This window comes from Protomyctophum parallelum, assembly GCF_964188405.1.
Source record: "Protomyctophum parallelum genome assembly, chromosome: 17".
Taxonomy (NCBI): Eukaryota; Metazoa; Chordata; class Actinopteri; order Myctophiformes; family Myctophidae; genus Protomyctophum; species Protomyctophum parallelum.
This window is the reverse complement of record NC_139719.1, coordinates 6,238,830-6,264,584: the sequence shown is the minus strand read 5'-3', so window position 1 is coordinate 6,264,584 and position 25,755 is coordinate 6,238,830. Positions and strand designations below refer to the sequence as shown.

At 42.6% G+C, this 25,755-nt stretch overlaps 3 protein-coding genes across 4 annotated transcripts; 1 reads left to right on the top strand and 2 right to left on the bottom strand.

The window, feature by feature from the left end:
- Nucleotides 1–3,677: 3,677 nt before the first annotated feature.
- Nucleotides 3,678–5,962, bottom strand: LOC310874458 (uncharacterized protein). The gene is made up of 2 exons (XM_083787266.1): nt 4,005–5,962; nt 3,678–3,959 (listed from the first exon to the last, which is right to left on the bottom strand). Exon 1 carries the CDS (start codon nt 5,887–5,889, stop codon nt 4,036–4,038), a length of 1,854 nt encoding a protein of 617 aa, XP_083643392.1. The 5' UTR covers nt 5,890–5,962; the 3' UTR covers nt 3,678–3,959; nt 4,005–4,035.
- A 1,881-nt stretch (nt 5,963–7,843) lies between these two features.
- Nucleotides 7,844–16,911, top strand: LOC310874182 (tectonic-3-like). The gene is made up of 14 exons (XM_083786885.1): nt 7,844–8,489; nt 8,860–8,974; nt 9,057–9,154; nt 9,925–10,043; nt 10,814–10,922; nt 11,507–11,619; nt 12,023–12,061; nt 12,290–12,364; nt 13,657–13,776; nt 13,900–14,007; nt 14,628–14,731; nt 15,349–15,496; nt 15,921–16,055; nt 16,442–16,911. Exons 1-14 carry the CDS (start codon nt 8,147–8,149, stop codon nt 16,700–16,702), a joined length of 1,887 nt encoding a protein of 628 aa, XP_083643011.1. The 5' UTR covers nt 7,844–8,146; the 3' UTR covers nt 16,703–16,911.
- mto1 (mitochondrial tRNA translation optimization 1) lies at nt 16,796–24,790 on the bottom strand. 2 transcript variants are annotated; one of them, XM_083786884.1, is made up of 13 exons: nt 24,645–24,784; nt 23,095–23,285; nt 22,516–22,715; nt 22,285–22,402; nt 21,711–22,009; nt 20,513–20,625; nt 19,846–20,036; nt 19,173–19,303; nt 18,688–18,892; nt 18,383–18,554; nt 17,870–17,979; nt 17,428–17,585; nt 16,796–17,114 (listed from the first exon to the last, which is right to left on the bottom strand). In XM_083786884.1, the coding sequence occupies exons 2-13, from the start codon at nt 23,273–23,275 to the stop codon at nt 16,947–16,949; spliced, it is 2,046 nt and encodes a 681-aa protein (XP_083643010.1). In that variant the 5' UTR covers nt 23,276–23,285; nt 24,645–24,784; the 3' UTR covers nt 16,796–16,946. The 2 variants fall into 2 exon arrangements, with proteins under 2 accessions (XP_083643010.1, XP_083643009.1); XM_083786883.1 differs by having other exon boundaries at nt 16,797–17,114; nt 23,095–23,288; nt 24,645–24,790.
- Between the last annotated feature and the right edge of the window lie 965 nt (nt 24,791–25,755).

Genomic DNA, 25,755 nt, shown 5'->3' with positions numbered 1-25,755 from the left:
CTCAGGTTGGTTTACTGTGAACCTGTCCTGGTACCTCAGGTTGGTTTACTGTGAACCTGTCCTGGTACCTCAGGTTGGTTTGCTGTGAACCTGTCCTGGTACCTCAGGTTGGTTTGCTGTGAACCTGTCCTGGTACCTCAGGTTGGTTTACTGTGAACCTGTCCTGGTACCTCAGGTTGGTTTACTGTGAACCTGTCCTGGTACCTCAGGTTGGTTTGCTGTGAACCTGTCCTGGTACCTCAGGTTGGTTTACTGTGAACCTGTCCTGGTACCTCAGGTTGGTTTACTGTGAACCTGTCCTGGTACCTCAGGTTGGTTTACTGTGAACCTGTCCTGGTACCTCAGGTTGGTTTACTGTGAACCTGTCCTGGTACCTCAGGTTGGTTTACTGTGAACCTGTCCTGGTACCTCAGGTTGGTTTACTGTGAACCTGTCCTGGTACCTCAGGTTGGTTTACTGTGAACCTGTCCTGGTACCTCAGGTTGGTTTACTGTGAACCTGTCCTGGTACCTCAGGTTGGTTTACTGTGAACCTGTCCTGGTAGCTCAGGTTGGTTTACTGTGAACCTGTCCTGGTAGCTCAGGTTGCCTCACAATGAGCAAATGTAAGGCACAGATCCTTACTAGAGGAGATATTACAGAGATATTTTATTATTTCTTATGCTGCTACTACAATAATACTTGTCTACTCGTGCATGTACTCTCATGCGCACTTCTTTTGAACTAGTACTATTCATTTTCTTTTCTGAATTCTGCATGTTGCAGAGCAAGAGCACAAGCAATGTGAATGTGCTGTGAAACTTCAAATTGATAGCAAATTGTGAATCAAATATGGATGCAGCTTGGGTGTTGAAGACATGCGTTGGCTTAATAATCTAAAATAACAAAGTGACCCTGAGACCTTTACTGCCAGCTGCCCCCTGGGTGCCATATTAGGGGCCATGTCCACAGAAAAGTTAAAGGAGAATTCCATGCTAGAATGCTTTCTTATCTTTCTTACCTTTCTTTGTAGTCGTTACGTCCCCACCAAAGAGGTCCAGGTGTTTTTTTGTGCAAAAACTCCTTATTGGCTATTTTCCCTACCATAAGCCCTCAATGAATAGCATTGCATTGAATGGGAATTGAATGGGGCTATGGGGTGTTATGCTAGTTCGCTTATTTCCATCGAAAGAAGTAGTAAAGTGTGCCGCTTGGGATATTATTTACATTATGAAGAGAGGATATATACAAAGAAATTATAATTTTGAGCGATGGAAATAAGCGAATTAGCACAACACCCCATAGCCCCATTCAATTCCCATTCCATTCAATGCAATTCATGTAGGGCTTATGGTAGGGGAAATAGCCAATAAGGAGCTTTTGCACAAAATAACACCTGGACCTCTTTGGTGGAGACGTAACAACTACAAAGAAAGGTAAGAAAGCCTTTTAGTATGGAATTCTCCTTTAAGCAGCAGAGGGAGCACAGATACTGTCCAGAGTGCACCCTATGGTTGCACCACTCAAAAACACAGCACTGAAATTATGAAATATGAACCACGGCGCTAGGAAGAGGAGCGCAACAATGCATCTTGACTTCCATAGAAAAGCATGACAGAAAGGTCCTGGCAGCTCGAAAAAGGCCTTCTGTGGCCTCGGTCCCTTATTAGTTAGAATGGGCAGGTTTCGATTAGCTGGGAAATGTGGTGCCGGGGAATCATGTCTGCTTTCTTATTTTTTTTTGCTTTCGCCTTTATTTTATATTTTTTATAGAGGGACAGACAGTAGGCTGACAGGAAATGGGGGAGAGAGATGGGGGGGGTGACATGCAGTAAAGGCCGACGCCTGTCGGGATCGGGAGTCGAGCCCGCAGCACACTGCCAGATTCGGGCTACGGGTCAAGGTGCCTGGACCGCTGAGCCACGGCCCAGGCCTTAATGTCTGCTTTTGATATGGCCCCTTTTGGTCATGTTTTATCGCCAGTGGAGATATATATTTTTTCCTGCATCTGGTCAGACTGAATTAAATAAATGCATTTCTTTTTGGGAAATGTAGACTGAAATATCTAAAACAGGAGATCACAAGCTTGCGATGTGATTCATTATGAGCTTGTAGATGTTGTGCAGTAGTACAGTAAATGTTTAAGAGAATGGCTCCATCTGTGACAAATGCCCCCAAAACGACTATATTGAAGATGGAGTGCCGTGATTTTTTTCCACCCTAAAACATGATCATCAGGTCTTATTGTTATATAAGGAGGTATATCTTTTTCAAAAAGGTGTACAGTATTTGTTAAAATGTTTTTATGTGGGCCACCAGTTCATTAAGTATGCCTGATGGGTGGTGATCCACCTGAACTGAAGCTGCACCCACAGCTGTAGTTGCATGATAAAGGGGGAGGGGCTGATAGTGTGATGTCACTATATTACTGTTAGTTTCATTGGCCCGTTTGACTGTCAAGGGTTCAGCCTCCAGGAAGAAACCCTAAATACAAAGTTAATAATAATAATAAACTTTATTTATATAGCACCTTTCATACATAAATGTAGCTCAAAGTGCTTTACAGAGCAGAAAAGATAAAAGCAAAACAAAACTATAAAATAAGGCAACGACATTAAAAACAAGCATAATAAAAAAAATAATAATAATAATAAAGATCACTTAAAAGCAATAGAGGTGGGTCTTAAGCTGAGCTTTAAAAATGTCTACAGAGGCTGCCTGACGAAGGTACAGTGGGAGCTTGTTCCATGCCGACGGCCGGTAGAAGCAAAAAGCTGCTTCCCCGTATTTTTTAGTTGCTATTTCTTTAGACAAAGCGAGCAGGCCAGCAGTGGAAGACCTTAGGGGCCGGTTTGGGACATATTTAGGCAGGCAGTCAAGTAGGTAGAGAGGTGCGAGACCATTGAGAGCTTTATAGACAAGTAAAATAATAAAATAAATTAAGTTGATACACCATTGCACATCATAAACTGGACAAATACAAAAATTGTGGCACTGTAACTGGGCTGCAGGTAAGACCTAAATGTATTTTTGAATATATAAAAAACATTGCACAAGCTTTTTTTTTATTGTGTTCTGCAAAGGTAGATCGAGTTCTCCAGAAGTTGGTTTGCAAGTCATATCAAAACAATGCGTTGTCTGTATTAGATTGTATAAGCTACTGGCACATTTTTCTTTAATTTCTTTGTCTTATCTTCAAGTTGAACAAAATAGTCTTGGCTAGAGACGTGTCTGATACATTTCACAAACCCCTAATGTGCGGTTAAATAATACTTCAATGTCATTGATCAGATCACGATTTCTTTGAATGTTTTTTATTTATGATGGGATCGACATTTCAATTTGTTCATACTGATGACTCAAATGTTTTGTTAAAATAAAAAACTGTGCAATGTATTTGGCTAAGCCCCTTGACAAGAGCATATTACTACAATTTAAGCTTCCATACGGCATATGGTCAAGTTTCCATGACCATATGCATTATCTCCTGTTGTAGACCACAGGCTGCTTGTTGCGTTTTAACAACTTTGACTTATTAAGGAATGACAAACTCAAACACTTCAATGTGTGAAATACTGTACACTTTAAATTAAATTGTTCAAATGGAAATCAAATTGGGAGGAAGAAAAATAAAGAAAATGTCAGCTATACATAGTGTTACTATGACTATCAAAGGAAGCAGACAGACCAATATGTACTGTTACTACTGAAATTATGTTTGTATTTAAGCAACTAAAGATGTAGGTGCATTACACAGAACTAAATACGGTACAATATGCTCATACCATGTACATTATAAGCAGGGGTGCACACTTATTTTGGGATAGTACTCAAATAAATGTACATACATAATGTGTACACAAACTTCTGTATATATTTTTTTGTGTAAAAAGATAACACATTTGTGTGCCAAATCATGCGATAACGCTGACGTCCATGCTGGTCAAAACATTTTCAGCAGACCAAACAACTTGATGATTTCTATGAAGTTTCATGTGTTTCAAAGTCATTTTTCTGTGAGCAAACTTAACCAAAAATATAACATTTAGGTATGTGCTCATTTGCCTCTCATTTGACGTCTCAATAAAACTGGTTTCGGAGCCGGATGACGATGATGCCTCTTAACGTGCTTTTTCATGTTTTTGAAAAACTCAAACCCATCCCCACAGACATGGCAATAATACTGGGGTTTGATGGTGAGACGGTGTTTGTTCTTCATGTGCCTGTTCATGCTTTTTTTATGCTTGAACTCTTTCTCACAGACATGGCAAGAATACTGGCCTTGATGTTGGGTTGAACTCATTACGTGATCTTCAGCCTGGGTATTCGGACTACATTTATCGTCGATATTACTGGAACTGGACATCCCCTCTTTCGGCTGGATCTCTGGATTATCCGTCACGTTTCCTGGACTGGACTTTGGTTCTCCATCTTCTCTGTGTCTGTTCATGCTTCTGTCTCTCATCTGCTGGGCTGGGCTGCTTGGCACGCAATCTCCACCGCTGTTCTCCGTCAACAGGATGCGGTAGAGAGGTATGGACAGATTTTTGAAACATGGACTTGAGTTTGAACTCATTGTGTGGTCTTCAGTATCATCCCGAGTATTCTTACTACACTTATCAATATTACTGGAACTGAACACACGCTCCTCTTCCTGCTGGATCTCTGGATTATCCGTCATGTTGGCTGCATCCTCTTCGGGACTGGACGTTGTTTCTACTTCTCTCATCTGATCTATCCATGTACAAGCCATGCTTCTGCGATGCTTGGACCCTTTCGGACAGTGGTTTTGATGTTTTCTCTTCATGTGCCTTTCCATGCTTCTGCAATGCTTGCAGAAGCAGAAGTCTTTCTCACAGACAAGGCAATTGTCTTCAGTATCATCCTGGGTATTCTTACTACCCTTGTCATCAATATTACTGGAGCTGGACATCTCCTCATCCTCCTCTTCCTGTTGGATCTCTGGATTATCCATTATCACGTTGGCTACAGCCTGTCCTGGACTGGACTTTGGTTCTTCATATTCTCTCATCGGATCTACATCTATCTGGGAAAAACTACAGTGAGCCTCTTCTGACCCTCCTGGCTCCTCTGCCTCATGACAAACCGGCATGTTGTCAGCCAGGTTGTCTTCCCTGCCCGTTTGTTGGCACTCAGTGAGCTCTTCAGTATCATCCTGGGTATTCTTACTACCCTTGTCATCAATATTACTGGAACTGGACATCTCATCTTCCTCTTCCTGTTGGATCTCTGGATTATCCATCATCACTTTGGCTACAGCCTGTCCTGGACTGGACTTTGGTTCTCCATCTTCTCTGTGTCTGTTCATGCTTCTGTCTCTCATCTGCTGGGCTGGGCTGCTTGGCACACAATCTCCACCGCTGTTCTCCGTCAACAGGATGCGGTAGAGAGGTATGGACAGATTTTTGAAACGTGGACTTGAGTTTGAACTCACTGTGTGGTCTTCAGTATCATCCCGAGTATTCTTACTACACTTATCAATATTACTGGAACTGAACACACGCTCCTCTTCCTGCTGGATCTCTGGATTATCCGTCATGTTGGCTGCATCCTCTTCGGGACTGGACGTTGTTTCTACTTCTCTCATCTGATCTATCCATGTACAAGCCATGCTTCTGCGATGCTTGGACCCTTTCTGACAGTGGTTTTGATGTTTTCTCTTCATGTGCCTTTCCATGCTTCTGCAATGCTTGCAGAAGCAGAAGTCTTTCTCACAGACAAGGCAATTGTCTTCAGTATCATCCTGGGTATTCTTACTACCCTTGTCATCAATATTACTGGAACTGGACATCTCCTCATCCTCCTCTTCCTGTTGGATCTCTGGATTATCCATCATCACTTTGGCTACAGCCTGTCCTGGACTGGACTTTGGTTCTTCATATTCTCTCATCGGATCTACATCTATTTGGGAAAAACTACAGTGAGCCTCTTCTGACCCTCCTGGCTCCTCTGCCTCATGACAAACCGGCATGTTGTCAGCCAGGTTGTCTTCCCTGCCCGTTTGTTGGCACTCAGTGAGCTCTTCAGTATCATCCTGGGTATTCTTACTACCCTTGTCATCAATATTACTGGAACTGGACATCTCCTCATCCTGTTGGATCTCTGGATTATCCATCATCACTTTGGCTACAGCCTGTCCTGGACTGGACTTTGGTTCTTCATATTCTCTCATCGGATCTACATCTATCTGGGAAAAACTACAGTGAGCCTCTTCTGACCCTCCTGGCTCCTCTGCCTCATGACAAACAGGCATGTTGTCAGCCAGGTTGTCTTCCCTGCCCGTTTGTTGGCACTCAGTGAGCTCTTCAAACCGGATGCTTGCAATAGAAACAGGATACACTGTGTACTGGGAGTCACTGCTGTCAGACTCCTCTTTGTCTTCATCTCTGTGAAGCTGTAGAGTTGTACGTTGTACATCTAGAAGAAAACGAGAGAAAATGTTGAAACAGCTTCTCAAGACAATGGCCCTTTAGGGGGAAAGTGCAAATAATGGAATATATAGTTAGAAACCATTTTCTAGGATTGAAACTATCGATTAATTATACAAATCAAGAAATAGAAATGGGTCACGAGTGGTTTAAGATCAACACATTTATTTTTTCATAATCGACTAAATTCATTAGCTAGCTTCATTACTCATTAGCTGTTTTATACTTATACGTACAAATACATTTTGATCTACAAGCTGCATCACATTGCGTTGTTGGTCTTGATTATTCTAAAATCTTTTTAAATTAGTATGATTAACCATAAAGTAAGTCCTCTGGGAGACACAAACACTGGCATAAGTCATAAACATACCTGAGCATTTAGCCCTACAAGCAGAACCCAATGCTACTTAAGTTTCTGACATTTTTTTGAAAACTCATCCAAATTTCAGAAAAGCTTTATGGAGGGTTCCGAGAGGGGCTACTGAGCATTATACCCTGTGAGTGTTCAGTGTTATGTGAAACAGGAGACAACATTGAGTGTTGTGTACTGGCATGTAACCATGTGGAGCCAATATATAAAACATGGTGAGTGCAGTGCTGTTTGTGTTGTGTGGAATATATAGGGAATGGCTGTGATATCGTAGTAGCCTAACCTATATTGCATTATATTGCTCAGATTCTTCAACAAAGATGGCAAAAACAAACATTCTTTGTTCTGTATTTATAGGCCTACATACAATTGTATAGTACAAAACACTGAAGTCTTTAAACCAGAAACCTAACGCTAACCCTAAACCCTAGGTAAGTGGGGAACATAGAACCTGGGGAACATAGGGATGACCCCATCACCCCATAATACCTTTGAGTGGTGTTTGTTGTGGAACAGCTGCGGTCAATAGTTGGCGTTGTCTGTCGATCTCCTCCTTTGCCAGGCGAAGTTCCTCTTCATATTTCTCTATTATCTCTATTATTTCTACCGCACCCGCGTTAACTCGCTCAGTGATAGCAGCAATAATGTGTTTAGCTCTTAGCAACATCATAGCGTAACTATAGCGTTGCTTTACTTTACTTTTTTTTTCCTCTCTCGGCCCGTTAGGCCAGTGTCAAGGCAGCAAATATAAGGTAGCCAATATAAGACTTCCGGTGGCCGAGCTCTTCAGAATCAAAAGTAAAACATCTCAGTCTTATTTCCATGCTCATCCTTGGTTTACGAACCTTATTCGAAATAGGTAGGCCTAATAATAATAATAATAATAATAATAATAATATAAATAGGGCCATTTACTAATAATTGTACTTGCGCTCATTTATAATTATGTACTCTCCCAATTCTCCAATATTTACGGTAACTCAGAACCATGGAAACGGATTAGCTTCCTTGGCAACGCGAATAGAAGCTTTTGCTTGTCTCTTCTCAACAGCTAACAGGCTAACAACAGCGACAACTGCAGCACATTTGCACAACATTACAATGATGTGAGCCATTTCTTAAATGAAACTATTTAAAATACCTGTTCGCTCTTTACCCTGGCTCAAGTGCATTACAACAATTTTGAACATGATATTGGCAAGAATGTTGGAGCTAACACGTTAGTTAGCTCAGCAGTGAGCACTAGCTTGCTTTGGATCCAGACCATAGACCCCGCGAAAGCGTCACAAAGCTTCAGTCTGATAATCAGGCTACCTCAGCACTGCACATAGGCGCCTTTGGACGAGATGAATGCCTGCCGTTTGTGGTGTTCGGTGCTTCTTTTTATGGTCTTGTATGGACGTTTGGGTGGTGCGGGCACCGATTCTGAGTTGACTTCAGGATCTCCTACGACCACCGACAACAGCCTGGCAGATGGTGAAACGTCCAGCTCTACAACCTCCTTTCCATGGTGGGCTACAGAACAACAGGAGGTCTTTGAAGCCACCGGGACCACTGAGATGGTAACCCAAGAGGCTGATTCCACCGTGGCCACAAGCACAAACCCGATTCCATCACATGTTCCCACTATGGTGCAGAATTCTACAGCTCCATCTACGGCCACTGCACAACCTGTGGTGATGACAGAGGGTAAAGCATGATAACATTCTGATGCACATACTCAGTAGTGGTTCTCAAAGTGTGGTCTGGGGACCCCAAGGGTTCATTGGTGGGTTCCATAGGGTCCCCAGCCAAATGAAGGCCATGCTTATCTCTGAGAGTGCACACATGGAACCAAATGTTTGTACACTCGTTATGGGGGCTCCATGGCCTATTAAATACATAGTAAACCGGGGGTCCTTAAAATTAAAAGCTTAGAAAGTCGTTTCTCTAGTATTGTTTTGATTTTTGTGCCAATGGCACTGTGCTCTGTTTACCTTGTAGGTTTTATGAAAAACTTTAGCTGTGCTACAGTGCTACCCACTGACTAACACGGGCCATGTCCTGTATGTTCTTTTAGTGTGCCTCTGCGATTTGACCCCAGACTTCTGTGACATCGGTTGCTGTTGTGATGTAGAAGATTGCAATATTGCTGACTTGAGGTCTGTCTTCACTGGTTGTCCAGAGGAAGCCATGTAAGTAGCCTTTGGTGTGTTAAAATCCACGGCACACAGTCCTTTTTAGCATGAAGCATTACAAATAACTATTGTGTTGCAGATCAGGAGTTTGCGTTGACAAGTGGCTGATGTTCAAAGCCAATGTGGATGACTCTCTCATTACTGTCACCGACTCCTTGTTCTGTGTTCGACCTGAAGGTAAGTCTTCTCTTCTTGCCCACAAACAAACTGACAAGGGTCAAGAGATAGTGCTGGCCCAAGGGTTTTAGGGGCCCGTAACAAAAAGTATATATCGGTACCCGCAAGCACGATTTGACAATAGAGTATATATTTAGATTAATGAAAAGGTAGCACACATTACAAATTGTATACAATTATTAAAACATTAATCACACAGTATTACAATTCTAATAAGTATCAGTATGACACTATTAAAAACAAGTAAATCATATCTGGGATGAGCAAAATACGCTACATCATTGTTATGGTGGTGTTTACTGTTTATTAGATTAATGTATTGGCAAACAATATAATATATCATAGACAGTATTATCTTTGAGGGATGTGGCCCTGAACCAATTTCATAAACAAATGTTTATACAGAAAATCCAGTAGTTGAGGTCCTACCATTGTAGCATTATCAAATGGATTGAGATAACCATCAGTGATGCATTACACTCCCTGTGAGATGCTTAGTGGCATATTTCATTGTTTGCCGTCTTCGAAGCAAACCGCTTGACTCCATATTTAAACTTTTGTTTTTTTTCCGTAAATGAATGCCCGACTTCACCAGTATCACAGTGTACGCTTATATGCAAGCTCAAAATGTGTCGCAAAGCAAGGTACAGTACAGTAAACACTACTGGTGGAAAGCCGTGATATAAAGCCTGATACTGACCACAATTTCAATGTCATGTCCCCTATGTTGTCATATTGCCTTTTCTCCCAACTTGTATATGTTCCCACAGGAAATGTTACAGTACCACAGACTCTTCCTGCCCTATCTGAGTATCCAGCGATAGGGGACTCCTACCATTTCTCACCACCACCTATAACCACTGCCCTCCACACCAGACCTTTCTACAGGGTGAGAGAGGCAGTTAGAACTGTGATTGTCAACCTCTGGGCCCCAAATAAAAGCAGAATGATCAGGTGCTCACAGAGAAAAAATGGGTGGACCGCAAACTCTTTCGAGATTTTCAAATGATCTAGACCAGGATATATTTAAGCGACGTGGTAGCAGGTATGTCGTGTTGTGTATGGTCCAAGCAGTAACACTGCCACCATGGAATGATGACACGTTTGTCCCAGCAGGATAAGGCCCGTGCAATAGGGCAAGTGGAAGCAGTTCTGTTACACAGAGTGGCATACGGTAATTATTTGGTGGCAGCCCTGGTACCATTTCCAAATTTAGGTTTGTAAATGTTCTGTGAGACTGGTGAAGTCAAGGACAGACCGTGGGAAGTGGCCATCCCAGGAAAACACCCCAAGAAGACCGGTTCCTCACCCTTGCTTCACTGAGCAACCATAGACAGTACCACAGACAGATGATCACAGATCTCTGTCAAAGTTGCAGAACCCATACTCAGGTTCCAGTCACACAACCTTAACTGGCACACACACCTCCCAGGTCACACAAAACAAGAGCGAATACCAACAAAAGCATATTGGGAGATTTTGGCAAATGCTTTGGGGGTGCTCCCTGATCCTTACAAGTTATACCTTGTTGTAAAGCTGACTAATCAACATTAACAATATAAAATACAATACCAATTGGTATTATTGAAGGGGAGAAATAATCAACCAAAGTTACATTTGAAGGAGTTCATATAATTATGATGCCATTTTATGTTTTAGGCTGATGATGTCATCCTAACTTATTTCACCAATTCCTCTGTGTGGGGTCTTCTTCGTCAGCCATCTCCAGGAGTGGCATCTTCATCCTGTGTCAACCGCAACCCTGCAAGTAGGCTTACAGCTTATCTTAAAATGATGATGTTCTTATAAACTAAAGCCTAATGTATACATGTTAAGTGTAAGTCAACCCCTGACTGACTTCTTGGCTCATTGACGTAAGTTGGAACGTCTCACACAGGCTGTGAGCCTCTAGGCTTATACCTCAAATTCCCAGTGGCTCATACCGTTGCAAGCAATGGACACTGGATGCATGTCTGAGCCAAGTATAAATACGTCAGAGTAACTTCATTGACTAATGCATAAGCAACAAACTTTAACAACACACATTTTATTTCCAACTCTGCAACATGAAAAACGGATGCGCGTGTAGCTATTAACACCTGCTACAAACGTTACAAAACAGCAGTGTCAATCATAATCATGTTATTGACGTACACTTGCATGTTGTACAAAACTTTTAACAGCGACACGATGACAGCGTGCATGCCAACGCTTGGCTATCGTTTGTAGCTTTTGTAACTGCCATAGTGTGAAGTGAACGCATTATTACATTTGATATAGCAATATCAGGATTAAATTCACTCATGATGCACTCTGCTTGTTGTTCCTCCCCCATCCCACTCATGCCTCCAGAGTTCCTGAGAACTGCGTCCCTGTCTTGTACCCGAGTGGTAACGCCACAGTCCTGTGTCTCAGACCCCAGCCTCGGTGCACAATCCTATTTCTCTGACCTAAACCTCATCAAGGTCAGTGTTTCCACTTGCTGCCATACTTGTCATTCTGCCTACAGTACAGGCTGCCATAGAATGTACATGCTGTCATGCATGCCATTCTGGTACTTCAAAGGCTCAGTGTGCTCAACTAAAGGAAACTTTGATCACTGTCGGATGCAGATTCCAAACAATACAGTACATCAAAAGAACAGCAGTAGTCACGAAAATAGTCTTTTAAAATGCATGCAATGTGCCGCAGCAGCACGGACACGTTTCGGACTTCTGGTCTTCAGGATTTATTTTGATGCATGCAATTCTACATACAGTACATGCTGTCATGCAGGTTATTCTGCATACAGTAGATGCTGTAATGCAAGCCATTCAGTGCTGCACATGCAAAAGCACAAATGGTAACCAGTTCATGTTTTCTTTGCAGCTCCCAGTACCAGAGACAGCAGAAGTAACAGATTTGCTGGTAAGAGAATCATTATTGCAGATTCTGAAAACATTTCATTGGCTTTTATTTCTTTGAATTCAACCAAGGATTCAGCCTTTGTCACCCTGCGTTTAGTTGCAATATGGCTCTGCCCTGTAGTGCACTGAAAGAATGGAGTATATTTTATTCTGCTTAAATGAATATGGGTTTTTATTATGACATGCCATTGTGCATGCTAGCTGCACAAACTCGTTTGTTTCGTTTCAGATACAAGTTTCTCCACAGTATAAATGGCCTGCACCAAGACTACAAAATGATTCCTGTCTGAATGTGGTGTCAAAGGTTAGTACAAGGATTCAGTGCAGTGGATACATTTGCATATGGCATATTTATTGCGACTGTAGGTCGCAGTTTACTATGAAAACCTGCATTTCATGTCAGTCAGTCATGCCTCATGTCAGTCCGTCAGTCACACCTCGTGACATGCTCCATATGGCCTTCTCCATAATATGAAGATCACAACACTGACCTCGTCAAACCCTGGATAGCCATGCTTGGAGAAGACTGGATCGTCACCTAGATCTGCATATATGGAGCCGGCCAGCAACTCTACATCTGGCCTCACTGACACTATGTTGATCTGACCTCATCAAACCATTAGATCTCCATATATGTAGCCGACCTGTTCTGACATTCCATATGTTCCTCACCCCGCGCCCGTAAGCCGGCCCGGCGAACACTAGAGGTCTCAACAGGCCCAAAAATGAAGGCCCTAACTGGGCTGGCCCGAGGCCACGCCTGACCTTACTAGTAATTAGCACACTTTTTACGACCCACCCGGCCTGAAAATGCCCCAAAGAAGGTCCACATATGACCTGTTGTTTCAGGTCGCTTCTCGCCCTCGTCTTACTGGTTAACCTATGAACTGTATGTAATGAAGGATAAATCCTGATCATTTTGATTGTTTATTGAAAATATTGGCCTAGCTAGCTTTGTTTGTCATAGCTTGTCAATTAAAGTCGCATTATTTGCATAAATGTACACATATCCCCAAACATCAGCTTCCATGAACTAATTTATCTTTAGAATGAATAGATATTAGTAATTATTTAATTTCGATAGTCATCATTTTGTCATAGGAATAGAATAGGGTGCACTGCTGCCATCCAAAGACGAATCGCGTCTCAGATTCAGGTTGTCCATCACGTGGACAGAAAATGGACTTGGACATACAGTAGGCTCTGATCTTTCAGGACAATTGAAGAGCAAAAATAACCAAAACACTAAAAGACAAATGGTTGATGTGCCACAGTCTCAATTGGGCAAAAACAAGATCAGTGCATTTATTGACTGTCCACATAAACCAATGTAGATGTTGTCTTTATGTTCGATCAGGAAGCTTGATGATGAGAGATCCTACCATACCCTGAAGGAGGCAACCTGCTTGCCGAAACGTTGATTTATTAAAGTTTCTAGCATCGTGACTATGAGCTGTGCGTCCTCTTTTCTTTAGTCAACGTATTATCTCCTGTGGTCAGCACCTCACCACTACTGGTGTGCGCTCCTACCTTTCCATTTGTTCCATCAGGAAGCAGTTAAAACTTTTTTTAAACCTTCCCTTCACATTTGTTCAGGTGCAGTTTGTTATACGATACACAGGGAGCGGTGAAATCACAAATGCAACAGTCAACATGGTCCTAGCAGAGGTCGCTGTGAATCAAGTGCTGTCACAGACGCACACTGTGCAGTTCCAGGTAGTTATGTCACACCTGCACGTTCTGACCTTTCGGGATTTATTCAAATATGTGGCCTTAATATCAATATATTCAAAGATATTTTATATTTTGTGTTAAACCGATGTAATTTCTCTCCTGCAGTTAGCTACACCCCGCCTCGGTCCACCAAGACCAACCGTTGGGGTCGGTCCAGTTGGATTTAAAGTGGGGTCTCCTGTCATTGTTCGTGTTGGCGAAGCTATCCAGCCAGTATCCTTGCCTCAGACACCACATTTATATATTTGTTTATCAATGTGGAAACCTGCATGAAAAGATGGGAATTAACCTAGAATTTCCTAACCTGACTCTGCCAGATGGGGGCGGTATTGATTCACAAGTTCACAATGTGAAACCAATGTGATTGTGAAGCAAGCATCTCTTCCAGCTGGTGGAGTCTGGTTAAGAATTTCCCCCAGACTGAAAACGTTAGCATGTTTTACACAGCATATGTTCGTTCAAGGTGGGTAAGGTTGCGGCAAGATGCCTTTTACAACCTTTTGGGGTTTTTATTGATTAAGTTAGATCGCCCTCTTCACCATATTGAAGGTCTGGGTTGCTAGGTGATCGATAAACAGGAAATGAACTAGAATTTAAAAAGTCAATGTTAACTGAATTTTTGAGGGGCTCTGTTTGTTTTTAGTTCAATGTTTGTTTTAAAAACGCCATTGACATTGAAGGGAAGATTTACGTCATATTATCTCTGTTTGTTTTATATCATCATTACATCACCTAATCAACATGAGTTAGACTTTAATATATTAAGGTGGCTTCTTATTCGACCGTCTATCACTGTCTAAACTGAGTGTACTCGTTCCTTGACAGAGCATCAGCTTACTGTTCTTGGGATGTTACAGGGAGGAGAGTGCTCCCATGATCCCAGCACTCGAGTCCCCATCCTCTTCACGCACAACACTGTCACTGGCTGTACCTTCAGGTGAGGCAGCAGCATTGTCCAGCATTCCCTTTGTCAAGAGTCATGTCGGTTTATTTCGGTTTGAAATGCATGTCATGGCCTGTTCTTATATGAGGTTTAAAGATGTTCTTTGCAGTCTGACTTTGAGTCAAATTGGTGATGAAATTGCAAATTAGTAAACATTCTAAAACTAGACTGAAAAATGAGGACAACTTTATACTTTCGCTATTCGAAAATATCATATCATATACATAACCAGTTCATAACACATCGCATCACAATGTGTTGTAGATCAGGTACAGGTATTTTAGAAAATGACGATAAATGTGGACAAACTTTAGCCTGACACTGAATTTTCCTCTCATTATTATTCTGAATCGCCAGAACACATTTTCTTAATTGGCGTGGCTAGCGATTCAGGGCTGGAGCCAGGCTAGACAAACCTAATGGCACAAAATCTTCTCAAATGGTGGAGGTCTGTGGCCAAATGTCCTTCACGTGAAAATGGTTTAGAACCACTGGTTTAAGGAATGTTGTATAGTTTCGAGTAGGTCAAATGTTGTCGCTGCACCATTGTACATTTTGACTTTTTTCCCCCTCATTTCTATATTATGTCTTTCTCTTGTGTCCCATGTAAGTTCCCCGTCCAATAACTGTTCTGAGCTGCGATCCCGGGTCTATGGCATTCTCCAGGGACAGGCCACTCCTGAGCTGATGGCCATGAACTCAGGAGCCCAGCCAGAATGGACACAAGTTATCAGTCAGCAGTGTACAGTCAGCTCGCAGGTAGTGTATGGCACAGCAGTAGTATTTTGAAATGCAAAATGTTAAAGTATTAAATGTTTGGTAGATTCACATAGTCTGAGATCCAAAATTGCACTACAATATCTCAGGATTTATTTGACTAATGCAGTGCAAATTAATTGCACACTATATTTTAATTGACAAGACCTGCTTTCCTGATAATGACTTATAACCATGTTTTACAGCATATAATTAGTAAAGGTCTATACATGTCTGTATATCCTAATTATGGTTCTCAACATGGTATCTGGGGACGCCCAGAGGTACCAGGGGCTCCCCAGAAGAGTGTATGAAATGCAACCAAATGGACCCGTTAGTACATTCTCAAAAAATAAAAACAACACGGATTAAAAAGGTTGAGAATCACTGTACAAATATTGCTTTTGTCACATGTTCCCTCTCTTAGGACACATGCGAGTCAGGCTGCCTCCTTCCTCGCTCCCTCTCTGTTCAAGTGCTGTGGGCTCGAATGGGTCTGCAGAACTTACCCCAGAATTACATTCTGGGGGCCAAATACCTTTTCCACTGTCATATGGTCAAGGTAGGCACCTGGCACACACATCTCCACTCCTGCTGAGTGAATGGTTTAGCTTAAATATGTACATGCTGCTTATATAATTTATATATTATATTTGTTTGATGCTAGTCTCTTGAGACAGATTGTTGACTTACACAATTTCCAAAAGAGGGTGCTGTTTTTCCCTTTTTACCGATGGGTTCCCAGATTGGTTTAATACAATGCTAATATACGATGGTGAATAGTTTATTTTGTCCGTTTGTTCTGAAGGATTATCTGAAGTGCCTATTTGGGTGAAATACCCTTTGATTATTAAAATATTCTCTATTAAGGCCAGTAGAATATGAAATGTAATTTTGTTCTTTCATGCAAGTCCTAATATATTGATATCATTCAACCTTTATTTTCAGTGTTCCATTGCATCCCCTCTGGTTCTGACCACTGAGGTGAGGTTTGCTGATACTACGGTTTTACCAGAAGCCCCCAGGGGCGTACCTCAGCCTAATTGGAAGTTTCCCTTTGGTTTCTTCAGTAGCGGAGTGGCTGAGCTGGACGGCCACACCACTAGTAAGAGCAGTGACCTTAGCAAGGTCACATGGAGCACCATGTTGTTCACTGTAATGATGATGGGATTACTAGAATTATTCACTGTTCAGGTAGTTGGGCACTAGTGGAATTGTTTGTATACAGTATGTTAGGTCCAGTTGTTTTAGTTTTGAGGACTTGTACATTCAGGAATTACTTCTCAAATGTTTGTTCATGAATGTGTTACTGCGCTTTAGTCAACATTTCAACATTTGTACAAAATGAAAATGTTACATATTTTCCTAAATATACCTTAACTTATTTTTTATACATTTTCTAGAATACAATCTTTTTTTTAAGGAACCACTGTTCATGTCATGTGTAATAATTTCACTGAGGTAATGACGCACTGCTTGCACACAGTGCCGGCTCCTCCTCTGTCTCCTTTTGTTCCTTCCTTGTTCTTCTGTGCGCTTGTCTCTGGTTTGGCTGGACGTAACGGAGAAGATTCACAATGGCAGCGGGTGTTATCCCAGGTAGTCGGGTAGCGGCTCCAAGCTGAAAGACAAACCGTGGAATATGCCATAGTCAATGTATGCAAGAGCAATGGAATCTGAAACCCCAGCGTCCCTATTCTGGGTATGTGATAATTGTCGGCCATTTGGTGAAAATAGATTTACAAGCTTGCAACACATTGTGAGCTTGTAGACTAGTGTTTTCGCTATTTGGTGTACAACAATGTGTTAAATGTCCTTGCAGACTGGACAGTTTTTTCGGAAAACCGGCGGAAAACATTTGTTAAAGATCCGATAAACGCAGCAGTGTGCCTTAAAAGATGAAGTAGTTAAAAGAAAAAAGTGAGTAAACTCACAGTGCTGGGTCGAGCCCTGTCCAGAATCTCACGGACCTCCTGAGACAGGGACACTTTCAGGGATAGGTAGTCCAAGTCTTGTGGGAGAGACATGCTCTCGTCTCTCTGAATTCTCTCAATTTCTCTCCTCTGCAGTTCACAGTGGGGTCTGTACACAGCTGAATGACACAGAACAAGAAGATGTGTATCATCATGTATGTTTTCAGAGCGCAAGGTGGTGGAAGTATGCTTATACAAAAGGCAAGGATAGGTTGTCAACTTATTGAGAAATCTGCAGGACAATGTCAATTTCCCCAACAACTGTGAGTGACAAACTATTTATTTTCCATCGTAGTGAAGAATTAGGGCTGTAGAAAATTACACTCATTTGCTACCACAGCAAAACTGCAGTGCCCATTCAATTGTCTCAAAATATGTGACTCTAAATTATATATATCTTTACCCTCTATCTTGAGCCTTTGTGAGAATTCCACGTAAGGAGAAAGGCACTCTGGGAAGGCGTCAGCCAACATTTCAAAGGACACATCTTTGTACTGCAACAGATCTGAACCACTGAAAGAGAGAGAGAATCAATCAATCAAGTGAGTTTAACGCTGTTTAACACAATCAGATAAGACTTCTGTTTGGATGTATGGGCAAGGCCAGAAAGTCTTTATTTATTTTATTCAGTAGGCGTTCTCGCATAACATTCCCGGGTATGATGATGATGTTGTGAGCATACTCTATAGATGATGTATTATAGTCTGACTGACTGCTTGGTAAAATTGCAGGTGGAATAGACTAATCTACAGTACCATCCAAATCCGGGAAGTACTAATAGCCTTTTTTATGGGGTATGCACTCTAATCTTGGCGATCCACCAGCCTGTACCATCAGCATTTAGCTGGTGGCTGAGCTGTGGTTTACTTTCATGGGAACTGCAATACAGAGGCAATTTGAAAGATTTGTCACTCACTTCATAATGCCGCTCTTGGTGTCACTGATACCGACATTGCCTAGCTTCTCCTTCCAGCGGAGGGCAGACATAGCCAGTGACTGGAGGGCCACAAATGCGTCCTTGAGACCGTCCCTTACTCTCACAGCCTCCTGGTGGCGCCAGGAGGACACGCATCCCACATCCTCAAACCCTGACAGAGGACAAAGAACACAGCTGTTGCCACGGCTTTCATGATGCAGTTGTAAATTGAGCATCAACATCCCTTCCTGCGCAGTGCGCACACGCACGGTCAAAAGGGACATGTGAGTCGCGCTATGCTTTACCTTTTAGGGTGAGCCGGAGGTCGGCGTTATCTGGCCTCAGCGAGGTCCTAAACTCGGCCCGGCTGGTGAACATACGGTATGGTTCTGTAACTCCTCGACTCACCAGGTCGTCGATAAGAACCCCAATATAGCTCTCGGTTCGAGACAGTGTGACCGGGGGAAGACAGAGGGCAGAACGGCCAGCGTTCACTCCTGCCCACAAGCCCTGGATGGAAAGGACAAAAGGGGTTCTTTTTTGGAATTAAATAATTCACTGGTTCTCAAAGTGGGGTTTAGGGAGCCCCAGAGGGTCCCCAGTGAAATTAGGAACAGTTTAAGCACTTCAGCCCTATTTTATCTGAAAATAGTTGATCCACAATCTCACAATGCGTTGTATATCGGTTATTTCTGAAAACAATTGAAGATTTCTGACCCTGGCAAACTATTTTCAAGTGGGGGGGTCTGTTGGCAAGTACATGCCTTCCCTGAGAGAAATGAAAACGGACCTGTGCTGCAGCCTCCTCATATCCTGTGGTTCCATTGATCTGTCCAGCTAGGAAGAGACCCTGGGTTCTTTTCACCTGCAGTGCAGGGGTCAGCTGGGTTGGGCACACAAAGTCATACTGCACTCCATAACCTGGACGACAACAAAAACAAACGGAATAGGGTTGATCACATGTAAAGGCTATCAAGTGACAACATGTTGCCTGTGGGGTATTTGACTAGAAGATATTTGACTTGAGCCGGTATATATATCACTGAGATAGGGTTAACGGACTGTTTCGTTTTTTTATCCATGTTCATTAATAACTACCGTAATTAATCCAGTTTAAAGCTGCAATCCAGGATTTGGATAAGATATGTAAAGTAAGTAAGTAAGCCTTCTGAGCCATGTGGTATGACCCGGCCCGGGGAATCGAAACCCAACCTCATAAATCTCAGGGCGGCACTCTTAACCACAAGCACCAATGCAAATGTTAATAGTTTTTTAATTGGCAATTACCACTCTGTCAGGAGAGGGAAACAGACGATACATATAAAGCTTAGATTACAGATCACAGTATACCTCCACTATATCGATTGTGGTGACAACTGAATTTCCCTCATAATCATAACAAACCTATTTAACTTTGTAGCTTTAATTTTTTTTATGAATACATTAACGTTCAGGTAGCGTACCAGGTGTATGGATTTCGGCCCTGTGCAGAGGTGGGATCTCTCTGATGAGGCGTAGCTGTATGTCAGGCGGCATGGTCATAGACAGACCCTGAGGATATATAAGGTCAGAGTTCAAGCCCTCTGGCTCCAGCCACACCTGGTGCCGTCGCCCAGGAAACCGCATCACCCGTGACTCGATGGAGGGGCAGTACCTGGAGACCCAGATCAATCATTTTACTGAATACACTGCAATTTAACCACTTGACCCATTAAGACTTGGAATGCATCTGTGTCACCGTAGCTTTGACCGACTTTAACCATTATTTAAAACTTTAGCTATTAGGCAACAAAGTATTATCATGCACACCTATATGCTCTGAGACGGGTGTGTAGGTAGGCAGGGCTCAATGTAAAATGCACACAAAGTGCACAAAGACCCGCACACCGTCTGCACTTGCAATACGAACTTTTTTTAGGCAACGTTTCGGTCAAAGACCTTCAGGCATCAGGCAACTTTAGCTATTGAGAAATAGCAGATCTATGAGCTTGTAGATCTGCTATTTTTGAAAAATCGCGAAAACGTGTGCAAATCTTTGAATATGTTCTTTCCCAGCGAACGTAAGGACCCTGGAACAAATTATTTTGAGATGGAGGTCGGTGTGTGTATGTGTGTGCATACAGTACATACCGGGGGCCCTTGGCATCTTCCTTTATGTGACAGTTGAGATGCAGACTCTCTGTCACTACTTTCTCCACTCCTGGGGTGGTGTAGGTCAGATAGCAGGGAAGTTGCTCTTCGGGCTGCACAGGAGTTAGCATAGAATAGAATAGAAAGCATATCATTTAGCATTCATCATTTGCAATGAAGTAACAGCAACACAAAATTATTTATAGCCTAAATCAGAGGCGTATCTACAATAAGGCGAGGGTAGGCCTGTCCAAATCCATTTCTGGCCTGGCCAAAATCCATATAATGAGAAAAAAAGAGGACAAAAACAAGACCTGAGAACTATTAAAATGGACAGCTGATTGGCCGTTGCAGTAGAGCGCGACCCTCAATCACCCATTGGAATGTAAATGCATGCCTTTCAGCCTTTGTATCCCACTCGTCTGGCAGGTATATCTCTTTGAAAACCTTTAGTGCTACGATTGTGCGCGGGGAGACGACAATTAACATATCTTGCCTGGCCAAAACGTAATTCCTGGATACGCCACTGGCATAAATATTATATATTTGGTGAAGTATTATATTATATATACTTCACCAATTTTCAACCTATCTTCATATAATAGGTCCTCACTAATAATCATGATAAATGGCACATTTTTTCCCTACTCAGTCTGTCTCATAGGAGGGCTGTAGGCAGTTCAGAAACCCGTCCACCAGTGACAGAAACTTCTGGCTTTCTTGTTCTGAAAAGTTGCAATGCAAAAATGGAAGCCATCGTTCCCACGATAATACAAATGTAAACATTTTTGTAAAAAAAATCTTGTTTTAAAAAAATCTGCCTAACGATGATGTCACTGGTGGACGGGTTTCTGAACTGCCCACAGCCCTCCTATGAGACACAGACTGAGTAGAAAAATATTGTGCCATTTTATCATGATTATTAGTGAGGACCCGTTATATGAAGATAGGTTTAAAAGTGGTGTAGTGGTCCGTTAAGTCATTGCTTTACAATGCAATATTTTTACAGACTGGAAACCGCTTATAACATGTTTTCTCCTAAATTGGTCATTACTGTTTTGAGGAATCATTTGGGGTGTTTTCAGACCATACTCCGACCACTTCCAGAGAACGTCTGAGAGACTGAGTATGGTTCATTTCAGAGGGGTTTGAGTTCTTCTAGAGTCAACTTCAGAGGCAGTGTTTTGCATTATCTCACCTTGCAGCGTGTGTGAGAGTTCATGAAGCTGAACGGGGTGGGCTGCTTGTCAGGGGCTTGAACCTGGGCCAGGGAGAAGTCTACAGAGTCCTTCACAATCCTTGGGGGTGTACCGGTTCGTAGCCTGCCCACCTTCAGCGCCAACTTTTCCCGCAGCGTGTGGGATAGCCCGGCGCCCGATGGGGGGTCTCCAATTCTCCCCCCCGGCGATGTGGTTTGACCCATGAATAGGGAACCAGACAGGAATGTGCCAGTGGTAAGTACCACTGAGCTGGCTAAGATGGGGTAGCTTCTGTCCACTGAGGAGGACCGATAAAATACCTGTCAATTCCTGAGTGTTAAGTTAAGTCATGCTCGTAGGCGATCGAGAACATGCAATGAACCGGAAACAATGCTAGTCAAAGAAAAAGCCACGTGGGTTATGCGGTTTAACCTCAAATGAGACAAATGAGAAGCAATAAAAATAAAAATAAACTCCACATACATAACATAAAAACTGAACTGAATGACATTAGTTAAAAACTGATTGGACAACATTGAAGTTATGATGGATGTTGTGTGTTGAGCTCCTTACCTAGACGTATCCCAATAACTCTGTGATGCCCGGCCTCATCTGGGTTTGGTTCAGTTGTCAGCAACTCCTCTACCGAACCCTCCACAACCGTCAGCCTGGGGGTGGACAGAAGCTCCGACTGAGAGAAGAGAGTGATCATTCAATGGAGACAGAGGAAAAGCTATACAGGAGAAGCCAATCTTAATTTAATAGTTGATGTGTGCTTTCGTGCCATGTCTGTGCTTGTGGTACCTGGATGAAGTGGCGGTATTGCTCGCGGTCCAGCTGAGCGCGTGGGCCCCACACAGCGGGACCTTTACTGCGATTCAGGATGGAGAAATGGATCCCTGCCCAGTCTCCCGCTCGTCCACACAGACCATCCAATGCATCCACCTCTTTGACCAAATGACCCTTCCCTACGCCTCCCAGAGAGGGGTTACAGGACAGGGCACCTGGGGGAAGAGGGGCCAGAAAAATAGAAATAGAAATGTATTTTTTTTATAAACGGCAATCAATTGGTCTGGTTAACCCCTTCAACCCTATTTTAACTAGCCTGGTTAACCACTCCCTCTTTCAGGGGAGAGTGGTTAACCAGGCTATAATATTAGACGGTACACGCAAAAATAATGAAAATAGCTAAAATTGCAGTTCACAATCAAACAATACTGTTTTTCTTTTACTTTTCAACTATAATGACATGCTCAAAACAGGGATTGAGAATTACATGATTATTATATTAAAGTATCTATTCTTTATTTATAATCGATTAAACGAATTATTTCAACTAACTTTTTCACCCCTAAAACACATACCAAAAGCCCCTTCTCTCACCAATGGTCTGTATTTTCTGGGTGATGAGGAGGGTCTCTGCACCCACTCTGGCAGCTGCCGCTGCTGCCTCTGTACCAGCATGGCCCCCACCCACCACAATGACATCATACTTCTGACTGGCAAGATGACTGGCAGCCTGGGCCAAGACCCTCTGCAACGGGGGCAGTTTCTGTGTCAACATGAGCCGTGCACTGCTGTCAAAATGATCAGAATGTCAACACTGATTAGTTAGCTCTGCAAGCAGCAGCAGCACAAAATGACTGTTTAGGACGGTAGTGAAGCATAGTTGTGTAATAGATGCACAATGACTGCAGAATAATACTCATTGCGTGTTTAGAACTGACAGAGTTGCCAGTTATAAACCACTCGTCTACTCTATATCCATATATGGAGTTCTACACTGGCATGATGTAAGCACATAATTCTCCATATCTGGAGCTCTTAGATCAGCCTAGTCCGAATATGGAGTTTGTGATGTCAGACTTACATGTAGTATAGTTATATGTCTCTGACATATCTAACTAGCCTATGTAAGCCTGACACAATATTCAGTGGTGAGCTATAAAATACCCATATGACATGAAAGTGAGTGAAAGCCTTCGTCACAATTAAGTCTTTATACTACAGGGACGGATTAACCCCCACGTGGGCCCCTTTTTTCAATCGCAATCTAAATACTCTTGGATTACTTCAAAATCAAACATTGAAAATATTGCACAGTGGACGCAGACCACTCCTCTTTTCTGCAGCCTAACTATAATATTATAGCTTAAAATGGCCTATCTATGATATAGGTCTGCAATTTTTGCTGAATGTTTGTCCTAGAATTGGGACGTTGAAGTGGTTACAATTTAGGTCAGTTTGTCAATAGGACTTATTCAAGGTCAATGTGTGTAGACTGCACATGTAGGGATATTGATACCTGGTCCACTCTTGCAGTGTAGGCTACTGAGTTAAGATAACATGTAGTGGAAGACTTTTAAATGCAGTCAATAAATAATGACAGGCAGACAAGTTGACAACAGTTCAAGAGTATGTAACTTGTGAGCAATTCACAAACAAGTTACACATCAAATAGCACTGCAGTATGGAGTGAGCCACCTATACTACTAGTGCAAGTACAGAGATTGAGAAATTACTATAAACTCCGAAGCTTTGTATTGGAGCAGATCCTTGTTCTAACCTTGTCCTTGATGTCTCTGTTGTCTGTCTTGAACTTTTGTGAAACCACCGGCCTTTCAAGCAAAACAGACTGGGTCAATTGACTGACAATGAATGAAGGGATTATGTTAACCTAGCGACTGCCAGACTAGACCCCTAGACCTGTGTGTGCATGTGTGCGTGCGTGTGTGTGTTAATTACACATTCTTCAAGTAATGTAATCAGTGCTGATTACAGACAAATCTATTATGACGCCTGGTTTACACAGAGCTAGCTGAAACAGGTTGAGATTATGGCTCAATCACAATCATGTGTATATACAAGTCTGTATACTTTAGTAATAGTATTAGACTATTAGTGACGCTTAGCAACTTATTTAAAATAAATACCGGGGTCCGGTGATGTCTCTGCCCAAGTCCCACGTCGTTGGCTAAAAGAACCAGATTTTGCGCCGCATTGAATAAGACCCTCACTCTGAAAAATCCGATAGCTCTATGGAAAAATCACATAACAAGACGCTATAAGGAGGCCGCCATCTTTGTCAGCGGTATAATCCCGTAATAACTCGTTTACACGCGCACTGACATAGTTCACACAGTCAGTCACCCCGTAACCTCGCCTCACCAGGCCTTCCAGGGCAGCGTCTAGTGAGCAGATCTAATGAACAGATTTAAGTTTTCCAGTGGACGATCTCTTCAAAATAAGAGTACCCTCTAGAGTATTGAAAATAAGTTTAATTTGCACATTAAAACTACAAATTAAGCATTTAAATGATGCTATAAGACACACATTATGTTTCTGTGTAAAAATAAGTAATTCAATCATTATAATAATAATAATAAAGTTATCTAAATGGATAAATGCTATTCACTGGAGTGCATGGACTTTATAAAGTGGACACTGGACAAAAGACGGCTCCGCGAGGCAACTATCTGGACATACCCACGCGTTCGGGGAGATGTCCTCTACCACACCCCACTCTCCGCTAAGCGGGAGAGGTGTAAAATTCACAGCAGCAGACCTTCTACTGAGGTCAATGCTCACAAAAGTACCGTTTCCAGACCCAGAATGGACACTGGACAAAGAGGCCTCCGCGAGGCAACTATCTGGACATACCCACGCGTTCGGGGAGATGTCCTGTACCACACCCCACTCTCCGCTAAGCGGGAGAGGTGTAAAATTCACAGCAGCAGACCTTCTACTGAGGTCAATGCTCACAAAAGTACCGTTTCCAGACCCAGAATGGACACTGGACAAAGAGGCCTCCGCGAGGCAACTATCTGGACATACCCACGCGTTCGGGGAGATGTCCTGTACCACACCCCACTCTCCGCTAAGCGGGAGAGGTGTAAAATTCACAGCAGCAGACCTTCTACTGAGGTCAATGCTCAAAAAAGTACAGTTTCCGGACCCAGAATGGACACTGGACAAAAGACGGCTCCGCGAGGCAACTATCTGGACATACCCACGCGTTCGGGGAGATGTCCTGTACCACACCCC

Bases quoted from the DNA above. Each gene is read 5' to 3' on its own strand.
- LOC310874458 (XM_083787266.1), bottom strand. From the start codon at position 5,889: ATGAGAGAATATGAAGAACCAAAGTCCAGTCCAGGACAGGCTGTAGCC.
- LOC310874182 (XM_083786885.1), top strand. From the start codon at position 8,147: ATGAATGCCTGCCGTTTGTGGTGTTCGGTGCTTCTTTTTATGGTCTTG. The intron at 14,008-14,627 runs GTATCCTTGCCT...ACAGAGCATCAG, and splicing joins TTGGCGAAGCTATCCAGCCA to CTTACTGTTCTTGGGATGTT. The intron at 15,497-15,920 runs GTAGTGTATGGC...TCCCTCTCTTAG, and splicing joins AGTGTACAGTCAGCTCGCAG to GACACATGCGAGTCAGGCTG.
- mto1 (XM_083786883.1), bottom strand. From the start codon at position 23,275: ATGTTGACACAGAAACTGCCCCCGTTGCAGAGGGTCTTGGCCCAGGCT. The intron at 19,304-19,845 runs GTACGCTACCTG...GTTGTCGTCCAG, and splicing joins GGCCGAAATCCATACACCTG to GTTATGGAGTGCAGTATGAC. The intron at 17,115-17,427 runs GTGAGTTTACTC...TTTGTCTTTCAG, and splicing joins ACAGGGCTCGACCCAGCACT to CTTGGAGCCGCTACCCGACT.